The sequence below is a fragment of the Aphidius gifuensis genome, linkage group LG5, assembly GCF_014905175.1.
Source record: "Aphidius gifuensis isolate YNYX2018 linkage group LG5, ASM1490517v1, whole genome shotgun sequence".
Taxonomy (NCBI): domain Eukaryota; kingdom Metazoa; phylum Arthropoda; class Insecta; order Hymenoptera; family Braconidae; genus Aphidius; species Aphidius gifuensis.
In genome coordinates this window covers 6674892-6701929 of record NC_057792.1, presented here as the reverse complement: position 1 = coordinate 6701929, position 27038 = coordinate 6674892, and the positions used below count along the sequence as shown (strand labels likewise).

Here is a 27038-nt window from a genome sequence, read left to right as displayed (position 1 = left end):
ATACCAGTCCCCTTCACTTACAATTGATGATTAGTCTCCCATTTTCATTTCACTCGCCATTATAATTTTTCATCAAATAAATTTACAAACAAAAAATTAATAAATAACAAAGTTATAATAATAATATATTCTATTATTAAATTAATTAATTTGTTGCAAAAAAAAAAAAAAATCATTTATAAACAATATCCAACAATAGAAAAGGCTAAATCGCGAGAAATTAAAAATCCAATAATATGATTTACAAAATCCGAAATCAATATATTCAAAAAATATTATTTAAAATTTGTCTATATTATTATAAACAATAGTAATAAAGGTATCAAAAAAAGTTTATATTTTAAAAAATTGTAATGTTTATATAATTTTAAATGTTAATAATAAATAAAATAATAATAATTTACAATCACGAGTGTGACAAAGAAGTTTGTGTATATGTATATAAATAATATATATATTTAAACCGAATATAACCGAAGTTATAAACGAGTAAATGATCGATGTTTTTTTTTTTTCTTTTTCAACACCAATTGTGGCGCCGTCTATACCACAATTGGTGATACTAAACATTCACAAAATCATGTGTTGGTTCAGTACGTCGCGGCACGTCGCCACAACACGGGTCTCAAATTTTTTTTTTTTTTATTTCATTTATATCTTTCAACAATATAAATTAAACAAGTTAAAAATATAATTATAAATATATATAGGTATACAATATATATCTGTACAAAGAAATAAAAAATTATTTATTTGTAAAAATTAATAAATATTTACGTTCAATTTTCTTGATCAACAACGGAAAAAGGGTACAATAATATTACTCTTTTTTTTTATTTATTTATTTTTTTTTTCCTCTCACTTTTTCGATTACCGTGTTGTTTTATAAAACAGTGATTATTTTTACATGCTATTTTTATCATAATTATCATATCTTTGTATTTTTTTTTTTTTGTTAAAAAAATTAGCTTTTTATTTTTTTTTTCATTTTGAACTGTTTGTGGAAGTTTGACGTGACACAATCGACAGTGTTGAATTTATAATTATAATATAAAAAAAAAAAAAAAAAAAATATTGTCGAGTTATAACAAACAAGTTTTTTTTTTTTGTAATTTACTGCAAAAAAAAAAAAATCGTTGCGGAAGTGAACAAAGGTTTTGGAGCAAGTTTTCAACTCATTTCGGCACGTTTTATCTGAAAACTGATATTTTCCAAAAAACTTTTCTTTTGTGTTTATATTATTTTCTTGTATTTATTATTTTTTTTTCTGTGCATTCTATTATATGTTCACAGCTTGTTACTTTAAGCTGTTGATTTATTTGTAAAATGAAAAATACCAGATGGACATATTTAAAATAATATTTAAAACAATAATTACAAGTGCGCTGTCGATCACAAAAAATCATACGTTTTATTGCGCGCGTCTGTGCCAAAAATAATAATTTAAATAAATATATACTGTGATTAATAAGATAATAATATTTTCACATTGTTATGTTAAAAAAGTGTGTTACCATGTGTTGTGTTTGTGAAATATATATTGTTTAAAATTAAAAAATAAAAAAAAAAATATTTTTTTATATATTTTTACAACTTTGTTAAATTCTCGCAATTGTGAACAAGGATTAACACACACTTTGAGACATTGGATTACCATGCTGGAAGCAGCAGCCACGAATCACAGGTAAAAAAAAAAAAAAAAAATGTGTAAAATAATAATAATAAAGAATTTACAAACCCAAGCATAATATAAATATTATTTTGACGATAAATTCAGACATACGTATTATTAAAAATGTGTTAAGTATTTCTAAAAAAGAAAAAAATTCTTCAGTAAGACAAAAATAACGTAAAAATTTTATACACATGATAAGAAATGAGTAAATTAAAAATTGATAAACAAAAATAAATTATAAAATTTATTCAGTATATAAAAAAAATGATTTAAAATTCATAAAAAAAGTTTTGAAATTTGATTTTTCCAAATATATTTAAATTATATCATTAAGAAATCATATTATTTTTTTCATAGATCATTATGATGATGATGATATTTATATTTTGTCGACTATTAATTTATTCATATTATTTACGAATAAATTTATCACGATAAATAATAAAATTCTTGGTATAATGATAGTTGAATCTATTTATTGTAATTTGATTTTTTTTTTTTTTTTAAATATACGGAGTATAAAATTGACTGCACGTGGTGTATAAATAAATACAACTAAAGGCGGATGAGTCGGTAAAGTAAAGGGCCATTTGCATGTTCATTAAGGGCGTGATTCGCGGTCAAACTGAGCACACGTGTTCCGGCTTTGTGTCGAGGATTTAAAAATAATTTTACTCCTCTCTTTTTTTTTTTTTTTTTACTCATTTATTCCATTCGTTTCATCTTGTTCACTCCATTTTTTTTTTTTACCTCTTTTATTCTTTTTTCTTTTCACTCGCATTTGAATTATCATATCAGTAAAATTATATACATATATAAAAAAAAATATAATAATTTTTTCTTCTGCTTAAACAAGAATAAGAAATTTTTTTTTTTGTTATATTTTTTCTCTCCTTGATCTGCAGAAATAAGGTGGACAGATGGAGTGTGTGTGTATTAAGGGGCGATGAACAATGTACACATGCGGTTTGGAGCAGTGTTAAAGAAGGAAGAGAAAACAAAAAAAAAAAAAATATAAATAAAAAATAAAATAATACAGGCGGACATTCGACGTGTGTTGAGACTAAAATAACCCGTTTAACATCTGAATATTACGGCACCTCTTGCCAACTATACAAAACTTATCCCACAATTTGCAACACACACTAAAACACTACACACAGTCACACACGAACAAGACCTTTAATAAATTTAAAAAACAACAAATACACACACATATAAATTTAAATATATATATATTTTTTTTTAATTATTATTACAACAATATTATTATTATTTAATGAGATTTTTTTCTGAATTAATTCTGTTTCTTCTATATATAATTTAGTCTATTAAAATAAATTAATAATATCGTTGAATTAAATATGTTTATTTTTAAATTTATATTTTGTCAATATAGTGGTTATTTTTAATTCAACAGATAAATTAATTTTTAAATTGAATTAAAATTTAATAAATCAAATTGAATATAATTGACATTGGCTGTTTAAAAATTTTTTTGCGATATTAAAATGATCTTTTTAATAAATAATTTAATTAATTTATTGAATCGTTATATAATAATTAATAATTTGATTAATTTAATAGTATAAAATTAATTAATAATTATGTAGCGATTTATTTAATATCAAGATAATAGGTATGATTTTTTTAATAGTTTTTTTTTATATAAAAACAATTTACAAATGTTATAAAAATTATTAAAAATTCTTATTTATTTCTGTTATGAATTATGAATTTTAGCACACATAAATAATAGTTTTTAATAATTTTTATAACTTATATTTAATATGATCATTAAGATATTTTTTTAAATGAAAAATATAATTTGTTTTTTTTGGAAGTAAAAGTTCGTTAGTTGTTTTACTGGCAAAAAGTTTTTAATAATTATAATAATATATAAAAATAATCATTTCAAATCAAAAACATAAGACTTGAAATATGTTGGATATAAAAAACCGGTATGGATCCATCGATCGATTTGGATATATAATGTTGGTAGTTCAAGGGAGCTGAAAGGATCTTACGTTCGCACGCTCCGGTGGCCGCGTGAAAATGAATGTTAAAATAAAAAAAATAAATAAAAAGACCCTAAGGTATATAAAATATATGGAAAAAAAATGAGGAGGTAAAGAGGTATTAAAAAAAATCATAAAAAAAAGGGTGAAATATGCCAAAAAAGAATGAAAGAGAAAAAAATTATGAAAAAAAAAAAATAAATCAGACAGTGAGTGTACACCTTAATACCTGATGGAAGATGATTTTTTTATTTTTTTTTTAAAGAGTATTAGGGGATTCCCTTTGAATAAGAGAGGGGAAGAATAAGGAAAGAGTAGAAAGCAGTGGCTCATTTCATTGACGGGTTTATGTTTGTACTTCCGAGTCACCTTTAGATCATTGACGGGCGCCTCGAACTCGCACGCGATCAGGGAACGTAGTGATCTTATTTTTTTTATTTATTTTTTTTTTTTTTTTTCTTTAACTGGCTTTCGACACGTCCTTTAATCGCCTCAGGTTGTTCTTCCATCTTGACACAAACGTGACACAACATAAAAAAAAAAAAACAAAATTTCGAAAAAAAAAAAACTAAAAATTGATTAGATAGAAAAAATAGAAAAATAATATTTTATCTGAGGGTTGAATTTTATCCTTTAATTAAATGACAATTTTTTGTTTTTTTTCTAAACAAATATCTTGCTTTTTTTTTTTTTTTTTCATTCATCAGAAAAAAGAAAAGTGGTGATGATTTTTTAGACTATTTTACAAAAAAAAAATTTCTTGAAAATTAAATATAAAACTTAATGATTAAATTAATTATTAACTTTAATTAACAAAGTTGATAGTTTTATAAAAAAAATATATAGTCATTTTTTTATTATAGACAGGTGGCTGCAATTAAATTGTGAAATTTCAAATGCAAGAAAAAATTGGCCGAAAGATGACTGCAAAATAGCCAATAAAATTCGAGCATCTTTTTATCGATGCCAATCTGCCATGTTGTTTAGGTAAGAATGATATCAAATAAATTTAATAATACACTATTTGAATGATTTTCCATGATATTTAACGACTTACAAACTAACAAGTATCTAATTTACTTATATTCACACAAATTAATAACTCCCCTGTATCAAGCGAGATGACATATATATAACATAATATAATGGTTAAAAAAAAATCAATTAATAATTGCATCGTACGATTACAAATGGACTTTTGTTGACTGATTTTTTTGCAACAGGCAAAGTATATTTCCCAACAAGCTTGAGTCTGCATTAGAAAAACACAACTTGAAAATGTTCCAAGTAGAATTTGTTCTCCACAGCTGACATGGCAATTAACTGATTGACTGCTTTGATGACCAAGACAACATGCAATGAACAATTACATGCTCAAAATAATCAGCTAACAACACTATCAATTTAGTTGGTGAGATAGTCCAAAAACCCTTCCAGAGCTATTCAAAAATATTAACCTTCCAATAACTTTTTTCTATCACAAGAAATGTTATGCTTTACTCAAAGTAGTCCAGCACTTTTAGAGGAACTCTATTGCCAAGATTTCTTAATCATATACATTTTAATCTTTTTCTAAAAAATTTTTACAAAATCCTTTTATGGTATACATTATCCATATTAGAACTGTTACTATTCATTGCTATTTATTAAATTTTAAACACTCAAATACACACGACCCAATTTATCCAAAAATTTGACACAAATTCAAACACGTAAATAATTTTATATATATCACCAAATAAATAAATAATCACATTTTAGCTTAGATGACTCAATGTACACTATCAGCTGTAATTTTTTTTATTTATTTATTTTTATTTTACGTTTGTCGGTAAATGCATGTTGAAATAATTATAAATAAAATTTTCACAGAAATGTCTTGAACGTTTTGTGTGACATTTTTCTCTCGTGATATAAATAAACAGCACTGATAAAACAAAAACTTATATATGATGTAACCGGTTAAAGAGTGCCGCGATTAGTTGTCTTTCCCAATTGCATTTCCATGGTCAAATTACATTTTTGTTCATGGTTTACATGAAAACTGTTGTGCCACTTTTTTGGCCGGTTCCTTGAGGATCCTTATTTATTAAATTGTCATTGCAGTTAAAAATATGAAATTTTATCATAAACTGGCAGCATAAAAATATTGAAATGGGTCAGTTCAAAGATGTCATCTTATTTTTGTTGTGAGTTGATTCACCTTGAAGATTAACAATAAATAATCAACAATCGAAATAAAAAATATCTGTAAACGTAAATACTTTGTAATTATTGATTTTTTGTTGTTATTCATCAAGTTCAATGATCAAAATTTATCACTCAAATACATCCAAATTTTAACCAATTCATTGCAAAAAAAACCAAGTCAACAAGTCTATTTGTAAACGTATAGAACGCAATAAATTATTGATTTATATTTTTTGCCATTACACATATTTATTTTTGTTTCGAAAGAAAACAATAATTTTAAATAACTAAAGAAATAATTTATAAATAATATATATTTAAAAATAAGATGTTAGTATTCGAAAAAAATTATATTTAAAATATAAACGATAAATAACATAATAAAGTATTGGTATAATAATTATTTGTTTATTTTTTTAATGAAAAATGACATTTTATTCTCAGAAATTGATAAAAAAAAAAATGTTTTATTGAAGATTGAGGATATATACGTGTGACGTGTTATTGCGACCGAATAAAGACAAGAAATACGAAAGACTCAACTGAATATTATAAACACGTCTTATCGCATTCGTACTATTTTAATGGCGTTATCTCAGTCAACGTCCGTCGTGGTACCGCAAAACACTCATACTGAATTCTCATTTGAATTAAAATTTTACTCTTTATAAGCAAAATAAATAATTATAATTTGTATCAATTTAAATGTATAAAATTGAAGTGAAAAGAAAAAATAATTACATCATTTTTTTGGTTATTTATGCATATCATTTTGATATATCAATTTTTTTTTTCTTTTTGTTGATTAGTTTTTAAATAGTCATCATAAAATTTAGTGCATATAAAATTATGATTTAATGCAAAACACTGTGAAATTGTTTTACGTGTGTGTGTGTGTGTGTGCATATGTGTGAGATTTAAAAATTAACAAGAGCACTGAAAGTGTTGTATATTATTTTTTTTAAAACTGTTTTTATTCAATGCAAAGAAATAAAGATATTGTGTTTCGGTCGCGTGAGTACGGCCTTAAATATTAATAACGTTAAAAATTTTTAAAACCACTGAAATCAACTATCAAACGCCCAGGTGCACAAACCACAATTTATATTTTCATATTTATAAATATACTATGAAATTTTAAAATTATATTTAGTTTATTTTCACACCTATATATTTCTGGATTTGTTTCTGGCTTTATAGATATTTTTTTCGATAACTTTCTGCAGTTATAATTTCTAATTAATTAAATATTTTTATATCAAGTTTCGAATAAATTTCATGTCACTTATTTTTTTAGATGATAACAAAAAATTAATAAAAAATCATTGATTGTTTTTTGCTGTATTAAAAATTGTGAATTTTAATTTACTATACGAGTAGGAAGAATAAAAAAAATATTACATTGTTTATATTTATTTATTAAACAATAAAAAAACCATGTTATTTTTATGAACGTTAATCTGTGTGTAGGTATTTTTTATTTGCACAATTATTAATGTAAATTGGTGTAGACTGTAGAGAGAAAAAAAATAAACAAAAACAAAATCAATCTGCTGGTATGATAATTAAAAATAAATATAACCTGATAAAGATCAAGCACGCCAACTTGTCATTATAATTCAAATGTTCATTTTTAATAAATTTAAGTAGAACCATATAGATTCTATTGCATAATCACATCATATTTTTTACACAATAGAAAAAAAAAATATTAATTTTCTATTAACTCTATAATTATCATTGGAAAATAATAAATAAATAAAATAGACAGTTTTTTATATTTACTTAACAATTATTAACATTTTGAATATTAATAATCTTCTTAGACAGATGTCTTTTGAAATATTTTTCCTGGCAATGATCCAGTCACGAGTGAAAAACAATTTTTAGCACAGTCAACTCTTTATCATATTATGTCTTTCTCAATGTTAAAAAACCAAAAAATAAGAAAAAAAATATTCAATTTACAAAATATGGATAATTTATGTTGAACAATTGTACAAATAGTTTTACAATAAATTGAATAAAAAATGAAAAATAAAATGTAATTTTTAAAAATTCATTATATTTTTTTTATTTTATTTATTTAATTATTTTTAATACTGTAATTATTATTGTATTTATCATAGCTATAGTTGTTTTATTTTATCGATGCTGTAATTAAGTCGATTTTGTTAAATGATGACATTCAGTTTAGTCACGCCCTTATTTGCCAATGCTCAAGTTTGCTTTTATACACTCAAGATGACAATCCTATTTTTCATTTTATTTTCTGAAACCAATATTGGGTCAATGCTGTAAAGTATTTATGACCTTGAAATGCATACACACAAGTTGTTTATATTTATTTTTATACACGTATAGTCTCCCTCTATTTCTCTTCTAATATCAATTTTATTTATAACCGAATCAAGTCGTGCACCAGAACATTATATGCATTTTTATAACAACCAAATTTACTGTTATAATTATTCATAATATTATTATTTAATAATGAAAAGCCAATGATAATTCATCCTACAAACTTTGCATTGTCAACAAAATTTTTGCCACAATATAAGTCATCATTCAAAACATTTGCTCAACATTTTAGTACCATCTTTTTTTTTTTTTATTCAATTACAGTTGTAATACAAGAACACTTGTTTTTCAAACAAATACCACTATTATTTTTATAACATCTAAAATAAAAAAAATATATTTATAACAAACAAAATATTAAATAAAGAAAAAACTAAAAAAAACAATTTTAAATATAAATTATTTATTATACACAATAATTTATCTAAAAATTATTAATAAATATCCATAAAAATAATATTATTATTATAGTATTATCATGATAATTATTTTTAAGAAACTATTCGTTTAAATTCAAAAAAAAAAAATAACATAATATATCAATGAATTTAAAAATTGATTCACACAAATTTATCATAACCAAGATATAAAAAAATAATAATAAAAATATATAAATTTTAATAATTAAAAATAAAATAATTATAATTATTTTTTTTTTTTGTTTTTAGGTGAGGGAGAAGGAGGCGCTGACCGGTGGCGGCGGCGGCCATGCGCCCCGGCCCGCCATCACCGAGCCGCCGCAGGCCTGCCCGTCGCCAGCAGCAGCCGCATCATCATCATTATCATCATCATCATCACCATCATCATCATTATAATAACATATCGTTAAATACAATAAAAACAAACAATCATAACAAGCATAATATTTTTGGTGATACCAGCCATACAAACACGTGGTCAATCCTGTTTCTGCTGATTCTACTAGTAGTTGGTCCCTGTCTTGCCCTAAATGAGACCTCAAATAATCCAATCGATATCATTAATCATGGAAATGATAATAGCAATTTAACTATAATTAATAATAATAATAATAATTTTTATCATAATATTAATAATACAAATCATGAACGGGCAAATTTTAAACCAAAAAATCTTACGATTGGATATTTGACGGCAATTAAGGGAGGACTCAAGGACAGGCAGGGACTCGCAATATCTGGAGCTATTTCAATGGCACTTGATGAGGTAAATATAAATTATTTTTTTTTTTTTATTAATTATTGTTTTTATATTATTTATCTATAAATAGAATTTATTTTTATCAGTGACGTATTATATCTAGATTTTTTTTTTTAAATATTTGATTAGGCATGATTAACAACTAGAATTAATTTTTATCTTGATGTTAAAATTAATTACTTGTTTACAATAGTTTTATCAACAAAACAAAAAAATAATATTAACATTTTTTAAAGGTTTATTTGTCAAATTTTTGTATTCAAAAATTTTTGCAATTTATAAATATAATTTTCTTTAAATTCTTCAATTATTTTGAATGTAAAAAAAAAATTAACAAGTAGAAAAATATTAAAATGAATAATAAATTAATAAAATAATAAGTAAATATATTTTTATGATTTTAAATAAATTGGGCGTATTTTTGACTCAACCATTACGTCTGGCACTTTTCATTCAAATACTCAAAAATATCAGTAAACTACCGGTCGGTTATTATGCAAATAAAAATTCCAGTAAACAATAATTTTTATATTTTGTTTATACATGCTTTCTTTGTAACATCAAATATTTTCTCAGTTTATTATATTTTTTTTTCTCTCAATTTTTAATTTAATTTTTTTTCATATTTTGAATATTCTTTTGGCGCTCTTGTCAATTTTTCTTGTGTTCTTTGGCGGTACGTTAAGGCACTTCTACAGCTCTCATCGTTTTCATTATCTTTTTAGATGTATGTATATTAGTTTGTTCATTTATTATTATTATTTTTATCCATTATTTAAGGCACATGAAGTTTATGCACAACTGACGTTTGTGCTTTGGCGGCACGAGTGCCTTCGGGTTCCTTACGTTCTCACACGATGTAATTTACATTGACTCCCACAATGTTTCATACATATAGGTTATTATAAAATATAAATTTATAATAATTTTAAACAAAAATTAAATTCAAAATTATACGTGTATCATATTGAAAGTAAAAAATTTTAGATGTATTTTTTATTAATTATAAAAATTATATATAGATGCAAGTTTTTTATTTTTTTATTTCTTTGTTTTTATTTTGAGAGAGGGATCTCGGTCTTTAAAAGGATAAGAGGATTTATTTTTGCATCAATTAAAATACGAAAAAAAAAATGAATAAAAAAAGGAGGTTTTTATTTTTAGTTGCCGATGGGAATGATGAAGAGAAAGAGGCATATATGCGGATACTCAATTTCTTCTCACGGTCTTGGGGTTTTTTGGGCGTGGGCGAACCGGGCTGAAGAAGCACCTCAGGAAGACTTGTGCAGAAGCAAAATAAATATAAAAAATTCATGCATATATGTGCATGCATATCGTATATATACTGCACAAAGTAAAAAGAAAAAAAAATTACATGTACACTCATGAGAAAGATATACCTATATTTTTTTTTTTTGATAACAAAAATTTTATTTAATCTAATATTTTCTTTAAATTTTGTATTAATGATAAATGTTTACAAGTCAATATAACTTTGAACAAATATTAATTTCGATTTGATAACTTTTGTCGAAAAATTTCGTCCTTATATGACTCTGAAATTGATGAATTTATGATGCTCTCGAAGAAGAACACGAATTAGGACAGTTGGGAATTGCTCAAGTACAATGAAAATAAAAATAATACTAAAAAGACAAAAAAAAATATGCATTGACTTATTTTATAGCAAATATTATAAGAAAAATATTCTAGAAAAAAAACTAGACGCCTTATTTTTTATACTGCACTATTAAATTAATAATCCAATTGTTAAAATTGAAAAAAAAAAAAAAAATGGAAATATTTTGATGCTTTTTATTTATCTGTTTGTGATAAAATTTTTTTTCTTTATTGTTGTGTGTAAATAAAATATAAAAAATTTTGCTATTTTGATTCTCTGATGATGTACATAGACTGTACATCTAATGGTGCTAATTTTTTTCTAATATTGAACGGTGTATTTATCTTTAAATTGTTGAGTAGATGATAAACAAGTAACATATCTATTTCATAATAAAATAAAATTTCAATAAAAAGAAAAAAAAATAAAACCAATAAATCCATAAATTACCTGTAAGATTCTCAAATATATTTTCTAAAAAAGTATTTTAAAAAATTCGAAATTTTCTATTGAATAAAAGAGAAAAAAAAAAAAGGAAAGTGTCAATGAAAAGATTAAGATATAGAAAAAATAAATAAAAAATGTGGACAAGTGTGTTGGGTTCCTTATTGAAACACAATGGATTTACTGAGATTATCAGTGTTTAAAAAAATTCGAAATTTCTTTTCGAAAAAAAATCTCAATAAAAGAATTGAAACATTAATTTTTTGATAATTAAATATTCCATATTTTCAGGTAAACAATGATCCAAATATTTTGCCGACTGTTAATTTATTGATGAAATGGAGTGACACACGTGGTGAAACAGTTGATGCAACAAGAGCAATGGTCGATATGATTTGTGATGGTGTTGCTGCATTTTTTGGTCCGGAGGGCCAATGTTTTGTTGAGGCAACTGTTGCATGGTCTAAAAACATACCAATGATCAGCTACGTAAGTTTTAAAACTTTTCTTTTCTATATAAACTCTCAATACATATCTCGTTATCTTTTTTCCATCAACGATAAAAAAAGAAATAATATTATTAATTTCTTTTTTTTTCATCATATTTAAAGAATATAAATAAAATATTATAAAAAATAAAAATCCACGGTACATATTGCCCTTGAGGACGGAAATAAAACGACATAACCGGGTCGTAAACCAGTTTTCATCAAGAATTACCCGACGCCTTCAATGCAACTCCATTAATTGTCGTCTTATTATAAAAAAAAAAAAAAATTTATATTGAAAAACAAATTAAATCTGCGTTATCTTGCAAACGACTTGTCAAATTTTAATTATGAGCATATACAACTGATGGAAAATTCCTCAACATTTTTCCTAAATATTACTACAAATTAATTTTTTTAATAATCGAAATTTCATTTCTTTAGAAATAATGTTTCGAAAAAATTTAAATGATTATTAATTATTCATAATCAAACATTTTCTTTTTAAAAATTAAATTTTTATTTTAACATTTATTTTCAAACAAAATACATCTTAGTTTAATATTTTCAACAAATATTAGTTCAACATTGAACATTTAATTTTTATCTAACACATTTGTTTTTTTTTTTTTCAAACTTTAATAATTTAACAAAATTACCATCCAAAATTTTAAAATTTTATATGCTTACATCAAAAAATATACAAGTCTGTGTGATAAAATTAAAGGATGTAACAATAGGTGATTTTTAAATTATTAGAAATTCAAAAAAAAAAAAAAATACGTTATTATTCCATTGACTCGTGGCATTTGCATGAAAATTGCTGATTCCCCTGACCTTCGCGGTCTATTTATAGTTTTTAAAGTGTTGTGTATATTACTGACGATGTCTCACACACAATCTATCTTTATCTTTCTCTCTTTAAATCGTAAAACAAAAAAAAAAAATAAAAAAAGAAAATTTAAAATATCAAAACATCATACGTATTTTTTAAATTAATAAATTCCACCTTTTCTATCAAAACATTTTTTCAAAAAAAAATAATTAATATATCAACAACTGTGTTTTTGTGTTGAATTAATTAAAAGAAAAAAAAACATTATACAAAAGGAAATAATTATTGAAACAATTATGTACTTTGTATCTTTGTACTTGAAGTATAGTTTTTTTTTTTTTTTTTTTTAAATATATATCTATTCATAATAGACGACAACGAAATAAATGCTTTTGAGCCAACGATTACTGTTTATTTACAAAATGACATTTGCAATTATTTAAATGTTTTTATAAATTACCAAAAAATACTATTGAATTATTTAAATTTTCTAAAATTAAATTAAACAAAAAAAATTTATAAAAATTATTTTTTTCTATAAATTAAACAACTTATTTATGATTTATTTTTTTATCTTAAAATATGTGCTATATGTAATAAAAAAATATATATTTCTATTTTTAGATATATATATTTTAATGAAAAGAAAAAAAAAAAAAAAATGATTTATTAATTTCATAATTGTAATACATAAATTTTTGTATATTTTTAGTCAAAGTGGCTTGCGTATACAGCTGGTTTCAGCTAAAATACGTTCAATTAAACCTCAATTGGACCGTTGGTTGTAAAAGAGAGTTCACAACTTGATAGCATATGATGCGCATTAATTTATGATGATAATAAGAAGAAAAAAAAAAAAAAAGCAGCGAAATAAGAGTTTATGAGAATGATCTTACTGTTTAAATTAATTCAACCTAAAGTTTAAATACAAAATTTTTTTTTCTATTTATAAATAAAATATTTTAAATAATTTTTAAAAAATACTATTATTGTTTAAAGCACATTGTTACATGTGAAAAATAAATTACAAAAAAAAAGGAAAAACCATATTCTGTATAATGTGACATTAAAATTAACACGAGTGACTGCTGGTAGGCGACAAATTAAGGCGATTAGAGTATCTCGTTAAAACAATGACACGCATTTACAACTTAAATTTATATTTTTTTAATTTTTTTATTTTAACCTTATAATTCAATTTTTTTTAATTTTTTTTTTTTTTACTCCAAAGGTCATCGTAATTTTTATCATAATAATATGAAAAAATAAGAAAATTTTGTCATATCTTAATCGCACATTTGATCAATCACAATGTATACCTGAATTAAAATTTAAAAATAAAAAATATTATAAACAATACGGAAAAAGAGAAAAAAAAATTATAAAGAGTTGCAATTTTTTTTAGGCCGCGTATATATAAGTTTGGCAATCGCGGTGGTCGCCAAAAGAGTGAAAAGAAGAATAAGATAAAAGTAAAGGAGAAGCGTACGAAAAAAAAAAAAAAATATCCCAACTGGTGAATCCCTAAAGAAATCCCACGGTGTCCGTGAGGTTATGCCTTCGACCACCCCGACAAACTCTTTTACCTCCTCTTTTATCATCATCTTTTTTATTTTCTTTTTACCTTTCTTTAAATATATTTAGTCATTTTTTTTTTTTTTTAAATATATCTATATATATTTATTCATTTTTTGTCTCACTCGAAGCGAATCATCTTATCCTCTTTTTCACCTTCTTCTTAAACTTTTTCGTTTTTCATTTCCCCCCAAGGGATACGGTTGAGGATAACGGCGTCGAACTGGCTCGCTAACTGGCGGTCTTTATCTTGGATATATTTAGACCCCGGCACGATTGCTCGCAGCAACGACCGGTCAGCGCAACGATCTCGCGCGAAATCCCACGGTGTCCGGTATGGTCCACCCATGGGGGCTACTACCACCATGCTCGCCTGCTTGCCGCCGTGCCAAACTTTTTTTTTTTTTTTTACATACATATATTCTTAAAATTTCATTTATTTTAATTTTTTTTTTTTTTTACCTTGATGATTATCTTTTTCTCTTACTCTCAATTTTATATAACTTTTATCTAAAATTATTTTTAATTCATAAATAAAATTTTAGTGTTTTTTTAATTTTATTAATACAAACTAGCAAATGAAGAATTTAATGCAAAATTAAATTTGTAAATGATAAAAATTTCACTAGAAATAAGTAAAAGTTAAAAAAGTTATTGAAATTGTCGTTTAAAATAGAAAAAATTTTGTTGCAAAAAAAATCGAAAACTTCAAATTGACATCCTACATTTACAGATAAATATTTTCGACTAATTTTTTTTGCAACAAGTCAGTTAAAATTCAGACTTGATTCAATGGTAGATTTTGCAAATTAATCTTTAAAAATAACAACAAAAAAATCACCAGTTAACTACTCATAATATCTTTTTTTTTTTTGAGTTAATACAGATAGAAATTTTCTATTTTAGTTATTGGTAATTTGTTGTTATTCTTCATGTTTATAGTTATCAAAATTTGTCACACAAATAAGTCTGTATTTTAAGGAACCAGTTACAAAAAAAATCACTCGAAAATTTTTGTCTGCAAGCCTAGGATCTAATTTTCAATTTACTATTTTTAATTTAATTTTCTTTGAAACTTTTTCACCAGTATAATAATTATTTTTTAAATTATAATTATATTTTCTTTTTTTCTTTTATCAACTATTTTATTGTTATTTAAAATCCATTGTTATCATTACTAATAATAAGATAAAAAATGAGTAAAAAAAAAATTTCCAGTTTAACAAAGGAATGAGAATCGCGACACACTCGCGACTTAAAGAATCATAAAGAATGCAATGGTGTGTTACAACTCAGCACACTAACTGGCCTGTGTTTATCGTATCTATATTTAGACACAGCTATATTGCTTTATACAAACTTTGTATTATAAAGAAATAACAAAATATAATCCAACACCATAATTTATAAATCAACTTCAATATTAACTTGAAAAAACCTCTTAATTCTTAGATCATACATAAATTTATCAACAAAAAAATAACAAAATATAGCATTTTTTAATTAATAATATCTATTTTTAATTATTATTTCATAAATAATTATGACATAATATATTAGCAACAATAAAAATGACATTTAAAAGGAAAAATATACAAAAAAATCACAGTAGCAAGTATATTTGTTCTTTTTTTTTCGCATTTTTAAAAAAAAAAAAAAGATTTTGGTGAAATAATAATGTTCCCACGTATCTTGGGTGGGTCTGCGTTTATATATTTATTTATTAAATACACTATATGTTGTGTTTTCACGGTCACGGTGACTCCCACGGGCATCGACGTCACGCCACGAGGGGGGAACCATTATCTGAGGAAATCTTACATGGACCACCCCGCTTGATAATCAAAGACAAAAAAAAAATTTATTATTATTTTTAAATCACCGAAAAAATGATAATAATCATTGAATAGTATTTTTTTTTTTTGCTATAGTAAATATATAATAATTTAGTAGTTTTTAAAAATTTTATTATCAAAAATTTTTTTCTTTTTTTTTTGATTAATTTATTGCAGCATTTAATTATTATCATTTCAAAACAATTTTTTTTTTCAATATTTGTCGTATATTAAACAACATCTAAAATATTAAAAATAAAATATAAGAATTAACATATATAAACGAAAAATATTTGATAATAATTTTGTTAAATTTTTATCTAAACATTAAAATATATTTATTATATTTTTGCGAATGTCTTTGACCACCTGGCATATATTCCCACCTATACGTGAAAGTTTTCATCAGCATGTCTATATAATCTGTTAAATAAAAAATTTAAAAAACTACATAATTATTCATGAAATTATCAAATTGAACAGAAAATTATAACTTGAAATAAAAAAAAATATATGGCCAACAATAAAATTATAATTTTTAATTTTTTAAAAATGAAAAATTCATTTAAAATTATAAATTTAAATATAATTAAGTATCAAATATCAATAGAGTCATTATGTTCCTTTTTTTTTTTCGAGTAAAAAACCGTTTGGATGATAAAAAAAAAAAAAAATGCATATTATAAGTCCATGCCGAGTTTCACCATTCAAGGATATATGGATATATGTATACACAAGCGTCGAGACTATCGCTATTTGTCCCGGCATCTAAAAATAGTATCAGTGCTGTTGATTTACGAATAAATGAAAGCCCGTTTGCCAGAGTATGCGCACTCGTTGCCACTCACTGAATATGCGGTTCTGGTATTTTAAAATATACACAAGTCTTTGGTGCTCTGCATCGAATCAACAATATTATATCCCTCTTTTGCCTACTTCCATTATGCTACTTTGCCCTTCCTCTTCTACTCGACATTAAAAAAAAAAAATCATAAAAAAAACTATTAAAAAAATATAAATATGTATATGTTTATTTAAATCTCTTTTGCTTATACTCTCTGTGTATGTATAGTTATGATTTTTTCCCCTCACTCTTACTCCCCCATATTTTACAATTTTTAATAGTCTTTTTTTTTTTTATTTTTTTTTCTTTGCCACTTGTACTGTGTACTATCTATTAGTTTACACACGCCGACACACTATTTGTATCTATGTATATATATATATAATTTTTTTTTTTTTATCGGACTAATGCGCATGTGTAAAAGATCTCGTGCAGAACACTGTGCAAACGGTGCGTGCGATCTTCAGCGCATTCATTCTGTATGCCGGTAATTTGATTTGCAACACTACTTCCGAATTTACTTTTATTTGAATTTTTTTTTTTATATAATTAAATGAGTCATTCTTTTTTTTTTTTTTCATTTGATCTTGAGGCATAAAGGTTATTCTTTTAAATAACAAGCATTAGTTCAAATTGAAAATATTATACAGGTGAAATAAATTACGAGTTGAGGAAAAAACATCTTATATTTGATATGGAAATTTTTTTTTTTTTTTATATTGATAGTTAAATTACAAAAAAAAATTGTGATATTTATGTAGAAAAATTAACACTGGCTTTTATAAAAATTGAAAATAATATTAAAAAGACAAAAAAAAATATGCATTGACTTGTTTTATAGCAAATATTATAAGAAAAATATTCTAGAAAAAAAACTAGACGCCTTATTTTTTATACTGCACTATTAAATTAATAATCCAATTGTTAAAATTGAAAAAAAAAAAAAAAAAATGGAAATATTTTGATGCTTTTTATCTATCTGTTTGTGATAAAATTTTTTTTCTTTATTGTTGTGTGTAAATAAAATATAAAAAATTTTGCTATTTTGATTCTCTGGTGATGTACAAAGACTGTACATCTAATGGTGCTAATTTTTTTCTAATATTGAACGGTGTATTTATCTTTAAATTGTTGAGTAGATGATAAACAAGTAACATATCTATTTCATAATAAAATAAAATTTCAATAAAAAGAAAAAAAAATAAAACCAATAAATCCATAAATTACCTGTAAGATTCTCAAATATATTTTCTAAAAAAGTATTTTAAAAAATTCGAAATTTTCTATTGAAAAAAAGAGAAAAAAAAAAGGAAAGTGTCAATGAAAAGATTAAGATAGAAAAAAATAAATAAAAAATATGGACATGTGTGTTGGGTTCCTTATTGAAACACAATGGATTTACCGAGATTATCGTTGATTTCTTGGATTCTTGGTTGTGCAACTTTTCTTCCCCTGGTGGTATAACTACTTGGGATGCACTCTCAAGGTGGTCTCGTCTAAATATAGCAGACTGCCGCCAGGAATAACGCCAGTCAGCTAGGCCGGCAATGACCAATGCACCCTGCACCACGCCCTCCTCATCGCGGTCCTTATTTTCGTAATTTTTTTTTTTTCACATTTATTGCTTCTTTCTTCTTTTTCCTTCTCTTTCTTATCTCCCTACTCTCTCTATCATCAACATATCCATTTATTTTTTGCAGGTACTTGAACATGTGCTTACATGTGTGTATATGTGTATATACTCATAATAAATTTATACGTTGTTGTTACTCTTTTTTTTTTTTTATTTATTTTATTTTTTTGCTTTTCAATTAAAAAAATAAAAAATTATCATCATTTTATTCTGGGACCACCTACCAATCCAATCACAAACCACTAACGTTCAAATTTCCTTAACGATATAAAATTATAAACAATAATAATAATTTTATATTAAAAGTTTGTTTTTATACGTTTAATGAACTCAGTAAATTGGACCTCGAAATAGAGGACAAATTATTTTTACAATCGCCTCAGCATTCTTGCCCTATATAAATTTTCAAGGCCTTTTTTTTTTTTTCTTTCATGTTTTATTTAAATTACTTTTTATAAATTTATATTTTGATATATATATATGTATAAATAAATATACTAATTTAATAATAAAACTATTATTATTATTATTATTTTCCTCTTTTTTTATATCACGGAAGTGACTAAGCAAAATGATTTATTTATGAATCAATTATAATATTTGTGATCTGCGGGCGTTTGTAATTGATCATATAAAAAGATTTTTTTTTTTTTTTTTTCAATCAAAAGATGTGATTCAACATCATTTATTGTTTTTTTTTAGTCATAATGTGACCTAGCTGATAATTTATTGTTTTTAATTATCATAAAGTCTTCATAATTTGTATAAATTTATTGTAACAACATGAATTTTTGATTAAATTAAAGTATTTTTATCATTCAAGGCTGTATTTAAAAGTTAAAGTAAATTTACAAACAGCAAATTTTAATTATTATTTAGATACTTGTTGGTATTATCAGTGGGTTATAATAAAGTAAAATGACAATTAGCTATTTAATATTTAATAAAAATAGAAATTTCTAATCAATTTAATGGGCAAATGAAGAACAATTTACGAATAGCCTTGAAGCATGAATATTTAAAGTTGGTTAATCCTTGAAATTGTTGAATTTTTTAACTTTAAACTGCTATATTTTTTAAACAAAACGGTAAAGTCCATTTTTGTTTTTTTGTTTTTTTTTTTTCCCGTCAATAATCATTGTTGTAAATGAAATTTTGACTAGTTAGTTTTTTAATAAAACGTTAATATCAAATTTTTTTTAAAGTACAATCAACATATGAGATTCACAAATTCATCTGCCATTCAACTCGACAAAAGAGTTGCTAAATTAAACAATAATTATTTCAACAATTAAACAATCAATCATCTCCAAATAAAATACAACATATGAATAGTAAAATAAAATGTACTGAATTATTGATTTATTAATTTATAAAATATGTATAATTATTTTTGTTTTATTAATTTTAGAAATGCTCGGATTATATGGCATCAACAGTACCAACATTTGCACGTACAGAACCACCAGATACACAAGTAACAAAATCAGTAATAGCATTATTACGTCATTATGGTTGGAATAAATTTTCAATAATAACTGAAAAAGCATGGTCATCAGTTGCAAAATCATTGGAAAATCAAGCAACAGCTAAACCAAATAATTTAACAATAAATCATCATAAAATAGTTGAAGATCGTCATACATGTTGTGAAGAACGTTTACCATGTTGTCAGCCAAATCTATGGTTTCAATTAATACAAGAAACTAAAAATATGACACGTATTTATATATTTCTTGGTACTGCAATATCATTAATTGACATGATGAATGCAATGCAAAATCAACGTTTATTAGATAATGGTGAATATATGGTTATTTATATTGATATGATGACATATTCACCACGTGAAGCACAAAAGTACTTATGGAAACCAGAAAATTTTGATAATACTAAAAATTGTCTTGAACCAAAAGATTTTATTAAACGTGCTAGATCATTATTAGTTGTTGCATCAACACCACCAATACAAAGTTATGAAGAATTTACAACTAAAGTACGAAAATATACAAGTCGTGATCCATTTAATTTTACTGTTCCTGATTTATTTGTTAATTTTGAAAAATATGTATCAATACATGCTGCTTATTTATATGATTCTGTTAAATTATATGCAACTGCATTGGATCAATTAATAAGAGAACAACCAAATCTTTCAGTTGAAGAAGTTGCTAGTAATGGAACTAAAATTATTGAAACAATTATACAAAAGCACATGTATCAAAGTGAGTTTTATTTATATAATTTTTCATTCTTGCAATAAGTTGCCTTAACACGAATTATCCAATAAATATCAAGTAGCGTTTAAATTAAAATTACTCATTATAAAAATAATTGAAGCATAGAAAACTGAATCGAAACGGTATTACAAAGATTCGAAATTTGTTAATATAAATTTCCCTGTCGAATCATCTTGAAATAAAACAACCTGCTGAATAATTTTCCCAATAAAAAAATATACTGTAGCGTTTAATTGGTATAAAAAATATTATCCTATATTTAAAATTAAAATTAATCATTATAAAAATAATAAAAGCATAGTAAAATATAAACATAATGATTTAATGACTATTTTGAATTTGCCAAAAATTATGACAACAATATATATCATAGGATAAATAAATAAATATTTCATTTAACAATTTATTTAATTTTTTAAATTTACTTTTATCATACATCTTGGATAAATTTAAAATTAATTAATTTAAAAATAAATTTATTAGTCATCGTATTGTAATGACTCAATGTTATTATTATATCAAATTTAATTTTTTTAATATTAATCTTTCAAATATTGTATGAAATGTTTATTTATTTTTATTTTATTATTTCAATTTATTATTATATATTATTAATTTAATAATTATTATAAATCTTGGGTAAATAGGTGATTCATTTTCTTTTTACTTGCTAGTTGATATTTTCGTCTAAAATGACGAGAAAATATTTACTAATATAATTTTTATGTTACAGGTGTAAGTGGACAAACAATTAAACTCGACATGAATGGTGATTCAGAGGGTAATTTTTCAGTTCTTGCATTAAAAAAAGGACGTTATGAAATTCATAATTTTTCATGTGATTATCAAATGAAACCAGTTGGACAATTTCAACAGCAAGGTGATACTCTAGTGAGTGAGTTGGAATTAACGAGTACAATCGTGTGTCCGTTTTCTTTTTTTTTTAAATTTATAAAAAAACAACTTTTTTTTTTAAATTAAATAATTAAAAATTATTAAATTATTAAATGATGAAAATTTTAATTAATACAGGTTTATCGACCATCAGAATCAATGGATTGGCCAGGTAAAAATAAACCAGAAGCTGAGCCTGGTTGTGGTTTTCTTAATGAACATTGTCCTAAAAATGATAATCATACTGCAAGTCTTATTGTTGCTATAGTTTTGTCAGTAGTATTACTATGCACAATTCTTGTTATTAGTAGTATATATAGACGTTGGAAAATTGAACAAGAAATTGAAGGTTTACTTTGGAAAATTGATCCAAAAGATATACATGGTTATCCACATTTGGATAATTTAATGTCATCACCTAGTAAGGTAATTTAAAAAAAGAAAAACATTACACTTAACTCAGTATTTAAATTTTGTAAATGATTAATAAATTTAATTTCTTATTCAGCTAAGTTTAGTTAGTGCAATGTCATATGAATCAAGATGTGGTGGTCAAGTATTTGCTCAAACTGGACGTTACAATGGTGCAACTGTACGAATTAAAGAGCTTAAATTTTCAAAAAAAAAAGATATATCAAGAGATGTTATGAAAGAAATGCGTGCACTTCGTGAAATAAGACATGGTAATTTAAATTCATTTATTGGTGCTTGTGTTGAGCCAATGAGAATATTATTAATAACTGAATATTGTGCCAAAGGAAGTCTTTATGTAAGTTTAAAATTATTATTAAATTAGCATATATTAATAAAATAAGCTTTAATCTATTATTTTTTTCATAAAGGACATCATTGAAAATGAGGATATTAAATTAGATGCCATGTTTATTGCATCACTAGTTCATGATCTAATTAAGGTATGTTAATTGCCAACAAAAAAAACAAATTAAATAAGTTTTTTATCGAAATAATTGAAATTATTTTAAATTTATCATGAAAATTTGTTTAGGGTATGTTGTATATTCATGAATCAACAACATTACGATGTCATGGTAATTTAAAATCATCAAATTGTGTTGTAACATCAAGATGGATACTTCAAGTATCTGATTTTGGTCTTCATGATATGCGTCATTGTGCTGAATCTGATAGTATTGGTGAACATCAATATTACAGAAATATGTTTTGGAAAGCACCAGAATTATTACGTGATCCAAGTGCATCATTAAAAGGTACACCAGAAGGTGATATTTATTCATTTGCAATAATATTATATGAAATGATTGGAAGAAAAGGACCATATGGTGGTGTTGATATGGAGCCAAAATCAATTATTGATAAAGTTAAATGTCCACCAATAAATAAAGAAAAACCATTTAGACCAAATATTGATATATTATTAGATACAAATATTAAATGTCCAGATTATGTTATAAGTACAATAACTGATTGTTGGTCAGAATATAAAGAATTACGTCCAGAATTTAAAACAATTAGAACAAGATTAAAAAAAATGAAAGCTGGTAAACATCGTAATATTATGGATCAAATGATGGATATGATGGAAAAATATGCTAATAATCTTGAGGATTTAGTTAGTGAACGTACACGTTTACTTGCTGAAGAAAAACATAAAACTGAAGATTTATTACATAGAATGTTACCTGAGTAAGTTTAATAAATTTATATATTTTAAGCTATTTTTTCTAATTAATTTATTTAATTAATTTTTTATAGACCTGTTGCAAATTGTTTAACAAATGGAATTGGTGTTGAGCCAGAGGCTTTTGATCTTGTTACAATATATTTTAGTGATATAGTTGGTTTTACTGCAATGTCAGCTGAAAGTACACCATTTCAAGTTGTTAATTTTCTCAATGATTTATATACATTATTTGATCGTGTTATTAAAGGATATGATGTATACAAAGTTGAAACTATCGGTGATGCTTACATGGTGGTATGTAATTATCAGTATAAATTGTTTTAACTCTATAATTTATTTTTTTTCTTTTTTTTTTCAAATTAAAATATATATCGATATAATAATTTACATGTTGCTATAAAAATTATTATAATATTTTTTGGTTTTTTTTTTTTTTTTTTGTAAAAAAAGGTTTCTGGTTTGCCAATTAAAAATGGTAATAGACATGCTGGTGAAATTGCATCAATGTCGTTGGATCTTTTGAGTGTTGTTAAACAACATACAATTGCACACAGACCAAATGAAACATTAAAACTTCGTATTGGAATACATACTGGTAAGTAGATTTTTATTTTATTGTATTTTTAAATTTAAATTATATTTTTCCTATTAATTTATAAATTATTTATCACATCAAGGTCCTGTGGTTGCTGGAGTTGTTGGATTAACAATGCCACGTTATTGTCTATTTGGTGATACAGTTAATACTGCATCGAGAATGGAATCAAATGGTGAACCATTGAGAATTCATATAAGTGGAGAATGTAAAGAATCATTGGATAAAATTGGTGGTTATATTATTGAAGAACGAGGGCTTGTACATATGAAAGGAAAAGGAAATGTTAAAACTTATTGGTTGACTGGAGCAAATGAAAAAGCCATACAAAAACGTGAAGTATGTATTTTATAAATAATATATAATAATAATAATGTTAATTATTATAATATTTGAAAATATTGAATTTTAAAAGATTCTTTTTCTTTTGAATAATCATATTTATCAATTTAAACTTGGTGGATTATTGCAAAAAAAATAAAAAACAAAATACAATTAATATTATTTAATAATATATTGTTTATAAATTTAAAATCAATATAAGCAATTTATAATAAAAATATTTATTTTATTTTATGATATTTTTAATTTTTTAAATTCCAAAACAAATATAAGGATAATTTAATTGAAATATAAATCAAATGACTGTTTTTATTTTATTTTTTTGCAAACACGATCAAGTTAAAATTATTGTTTTATTATTTCAATATAAATTCTTTTATTTTTCTTGGAAACTAGATAATGATTTTATTGTTATAAGATAAAAAATAATAATTGATTACCCATTGGTTTTTTGATGACTTTATAATAATCTGGTGCTTCATTTGGATCAACAGGTTCCATAAACGGCCATGCACTTTTGTGTTGCTATAAACAATAAAACCATAAAAATTAATAAATAAAATTCAAACAGAGAAAGACAAAAAAATGAAATATAATAAAATAAAATAATAATAAATTACCTGTAAAAGTTTAATGACTTTTTCAAGTAAATTCAAATCTTTAGCATTAAGATTTTTCATATTAGCAAAATTAACAGATGAATTTCTTTGACAATTTGGACAAACATATTCATCAATATTATCAGCTTTAGATTGTAATACACCAACACATCTATGTTCTATAAATTATCATGCCCTTTTGTGTTGCTATTATCAATAAAATCAATATTTTATTTTTTTTGTTTAACTGTATTTTGATAAATAATAATCAAAATTCAACAAAATAAATCTAAATAAAATTTTTGTTTGTTTCAGGTTGACATTGGTGATTTACCACCATTATTTTGTCGTCCACGACGATCACCAAAATTAAATTGTGACTCAAGACAAGCATCATTACTTGGTGGTTTTTGTGCTGGCAGTAGACTAATAACAACATTACCAAGATTAAATACAGAAGATACATTATCACAATTTGATAATTCAAGTCCAGCATTAGCACGTAATTTACGTATTGGTAAATTAGACAAAAATCAAATAATAATGATTGATAGTTCATCAAAAACAACAATTGACAATCCAACATTACGTGAAGAAAAACAAATACGTGCTGCAAATATAAAACTAGCACTTGATGATTATTATTTTGAATTATCACCAGAAAAAAATAAAAATAAACGTATATTATCAACAATTGCATCATCATCAACAACAAGTGATTATCCATTACAAATAATACGTGAATCACGTTCATTAGATCCATTTCCATTGTATAATAATAATGATTCATCAAATTTAAAAAATCGTTTATCAAAAAAATCATTTAAATCATTAGAAAGTTGTAATAAATGTTATAAAAATTATCATGATAATAATTATAATAAAATAGTTAATAATAATTATTCAAATGGTAATACATTACAATGTAATAATGATATTAATGATGATTTAATTGATAATGATGTTGATGAACCATTATTAAGTGATTCATATCATTGTATAAATGATACAATTGATTTATCAAAATCAACACAATCACTTGATCATGTTTTACCTGAACAATGTAATGATAATGTACAAGATAAAAAAACAAGTGCTAGAAATTCAATTAAAAGTTGGATTGTTAATTTTATCAGTGGTAATAATGGAATTAGAAATAGTGATGTCTCTCTCAGAAATGGTGGTGTTATTGGATATGACATTCAATCTGAACGTGAATCAATTGTTTAATTTTAAAACAAAAAAAAACAAAATAATCTATTGTTGCCATTTATAATTTAACTATTATTATATAATAATTATTTTTTTTTTTTTTACTTTTAGACTAGCCCCGTGGGCAGTTGATATATTTAAACAAAATTTAGGCATCTAGCTTTCAATTATTTAATTGTTATTCTTTACTTTGTTATTAGTTTTTTTCATTTTTTTTTTTTTTTCTCAAAATTATGATTAATTCAAATTGTATTTGAATATTGCGAATTATTATTTGTGTTTTTTTTTTTTTATTTTTTATTATTATTTTAAGAAATCAACTGAACTCGTAGTTACCGAGTGTAAATTTTTTTTTTTTTTTTTAAGTTTTGCTTGGTGATTATTATTGCTTATTATTTTGACTAAATATTTTCTTATTTTTGTTGAAATTTGATTAACAAAGAACCAAAGTTAATGGACAAAAACTTTTTTTTTTTTTTTTTTCATTAATTGAATGTTTTCAAGGCCCTCATGGATGTTATAATGTTAAGTTAATCTTTATATATAAAAATAAAAATAAAATAAATATATTTTTTTTTTTTTTGGTCACTGAAGGAAAGCAAATTATTCGTATGGCTGTGAAAAGTGAACTAGATTTGTACCTAAGGTGCTTAGATATAATTTATCATACCGAAAAAGAAAAGAAAAAAATATATATTATTAAGTAAATTAATGGATCGAAAATTCAAAAAAAAAACTAATGATACAGAAAAAAAAAATGAAGAAAAAAATAAAAAAAATTATAAAAACAAAAAG

The 27038-nt window shown here is 23.9% G+C and overlaps 1 protein-coding gene across 2 annotated transcripts; it reads left to right on the top strand.

Annotated features, from left to right (window-relative positions):
- Window positions 1-607: 607 nt before the first annotated feature.
- On the top strand, window positions 608-26827 carry LOC122857386 (receptor-type guanylate cyclase Gyc76C-like). Of its 2 annotated transcripts, XM_044159524.1 has the most exons (14): window positions 608-1684; window positions 4557-4680; window positions 8913-9429; window positions 11780-11977; window positions 20110-20923; window positions 21672-21829; window positions 21971-22258; window positions 22341-22601; window positions 22675-22746; window positions 22839-23497; window positions 23567-23789; window positions 23946-24090; window positions 24173-24429; window positions 25347-26827. In XM_044159524.1, exons 3-14 carry the CDS (start codon window positions 8953-8955, stop codon window positions 26259-26261), a joined length of 4467 nt encoding a protein of 1488 aa, XP_044015459.1. In that variant the 5' UTR covers window positions 608-1684; window positions 4557-4680; window positions 8913-8952; the 3' UTR covers window positions 26262-26827. The 2 variants fall into 2 exon arrangements, with proteins under 2 accessions (XP_044015459.1, XP_044015460.1); XM_044159525.1 differs by lacking the exon at window positions 4557-4680.
- The last annotated feature ends 211 nt before the right edge of the window (window positions 26828-27038 follow it).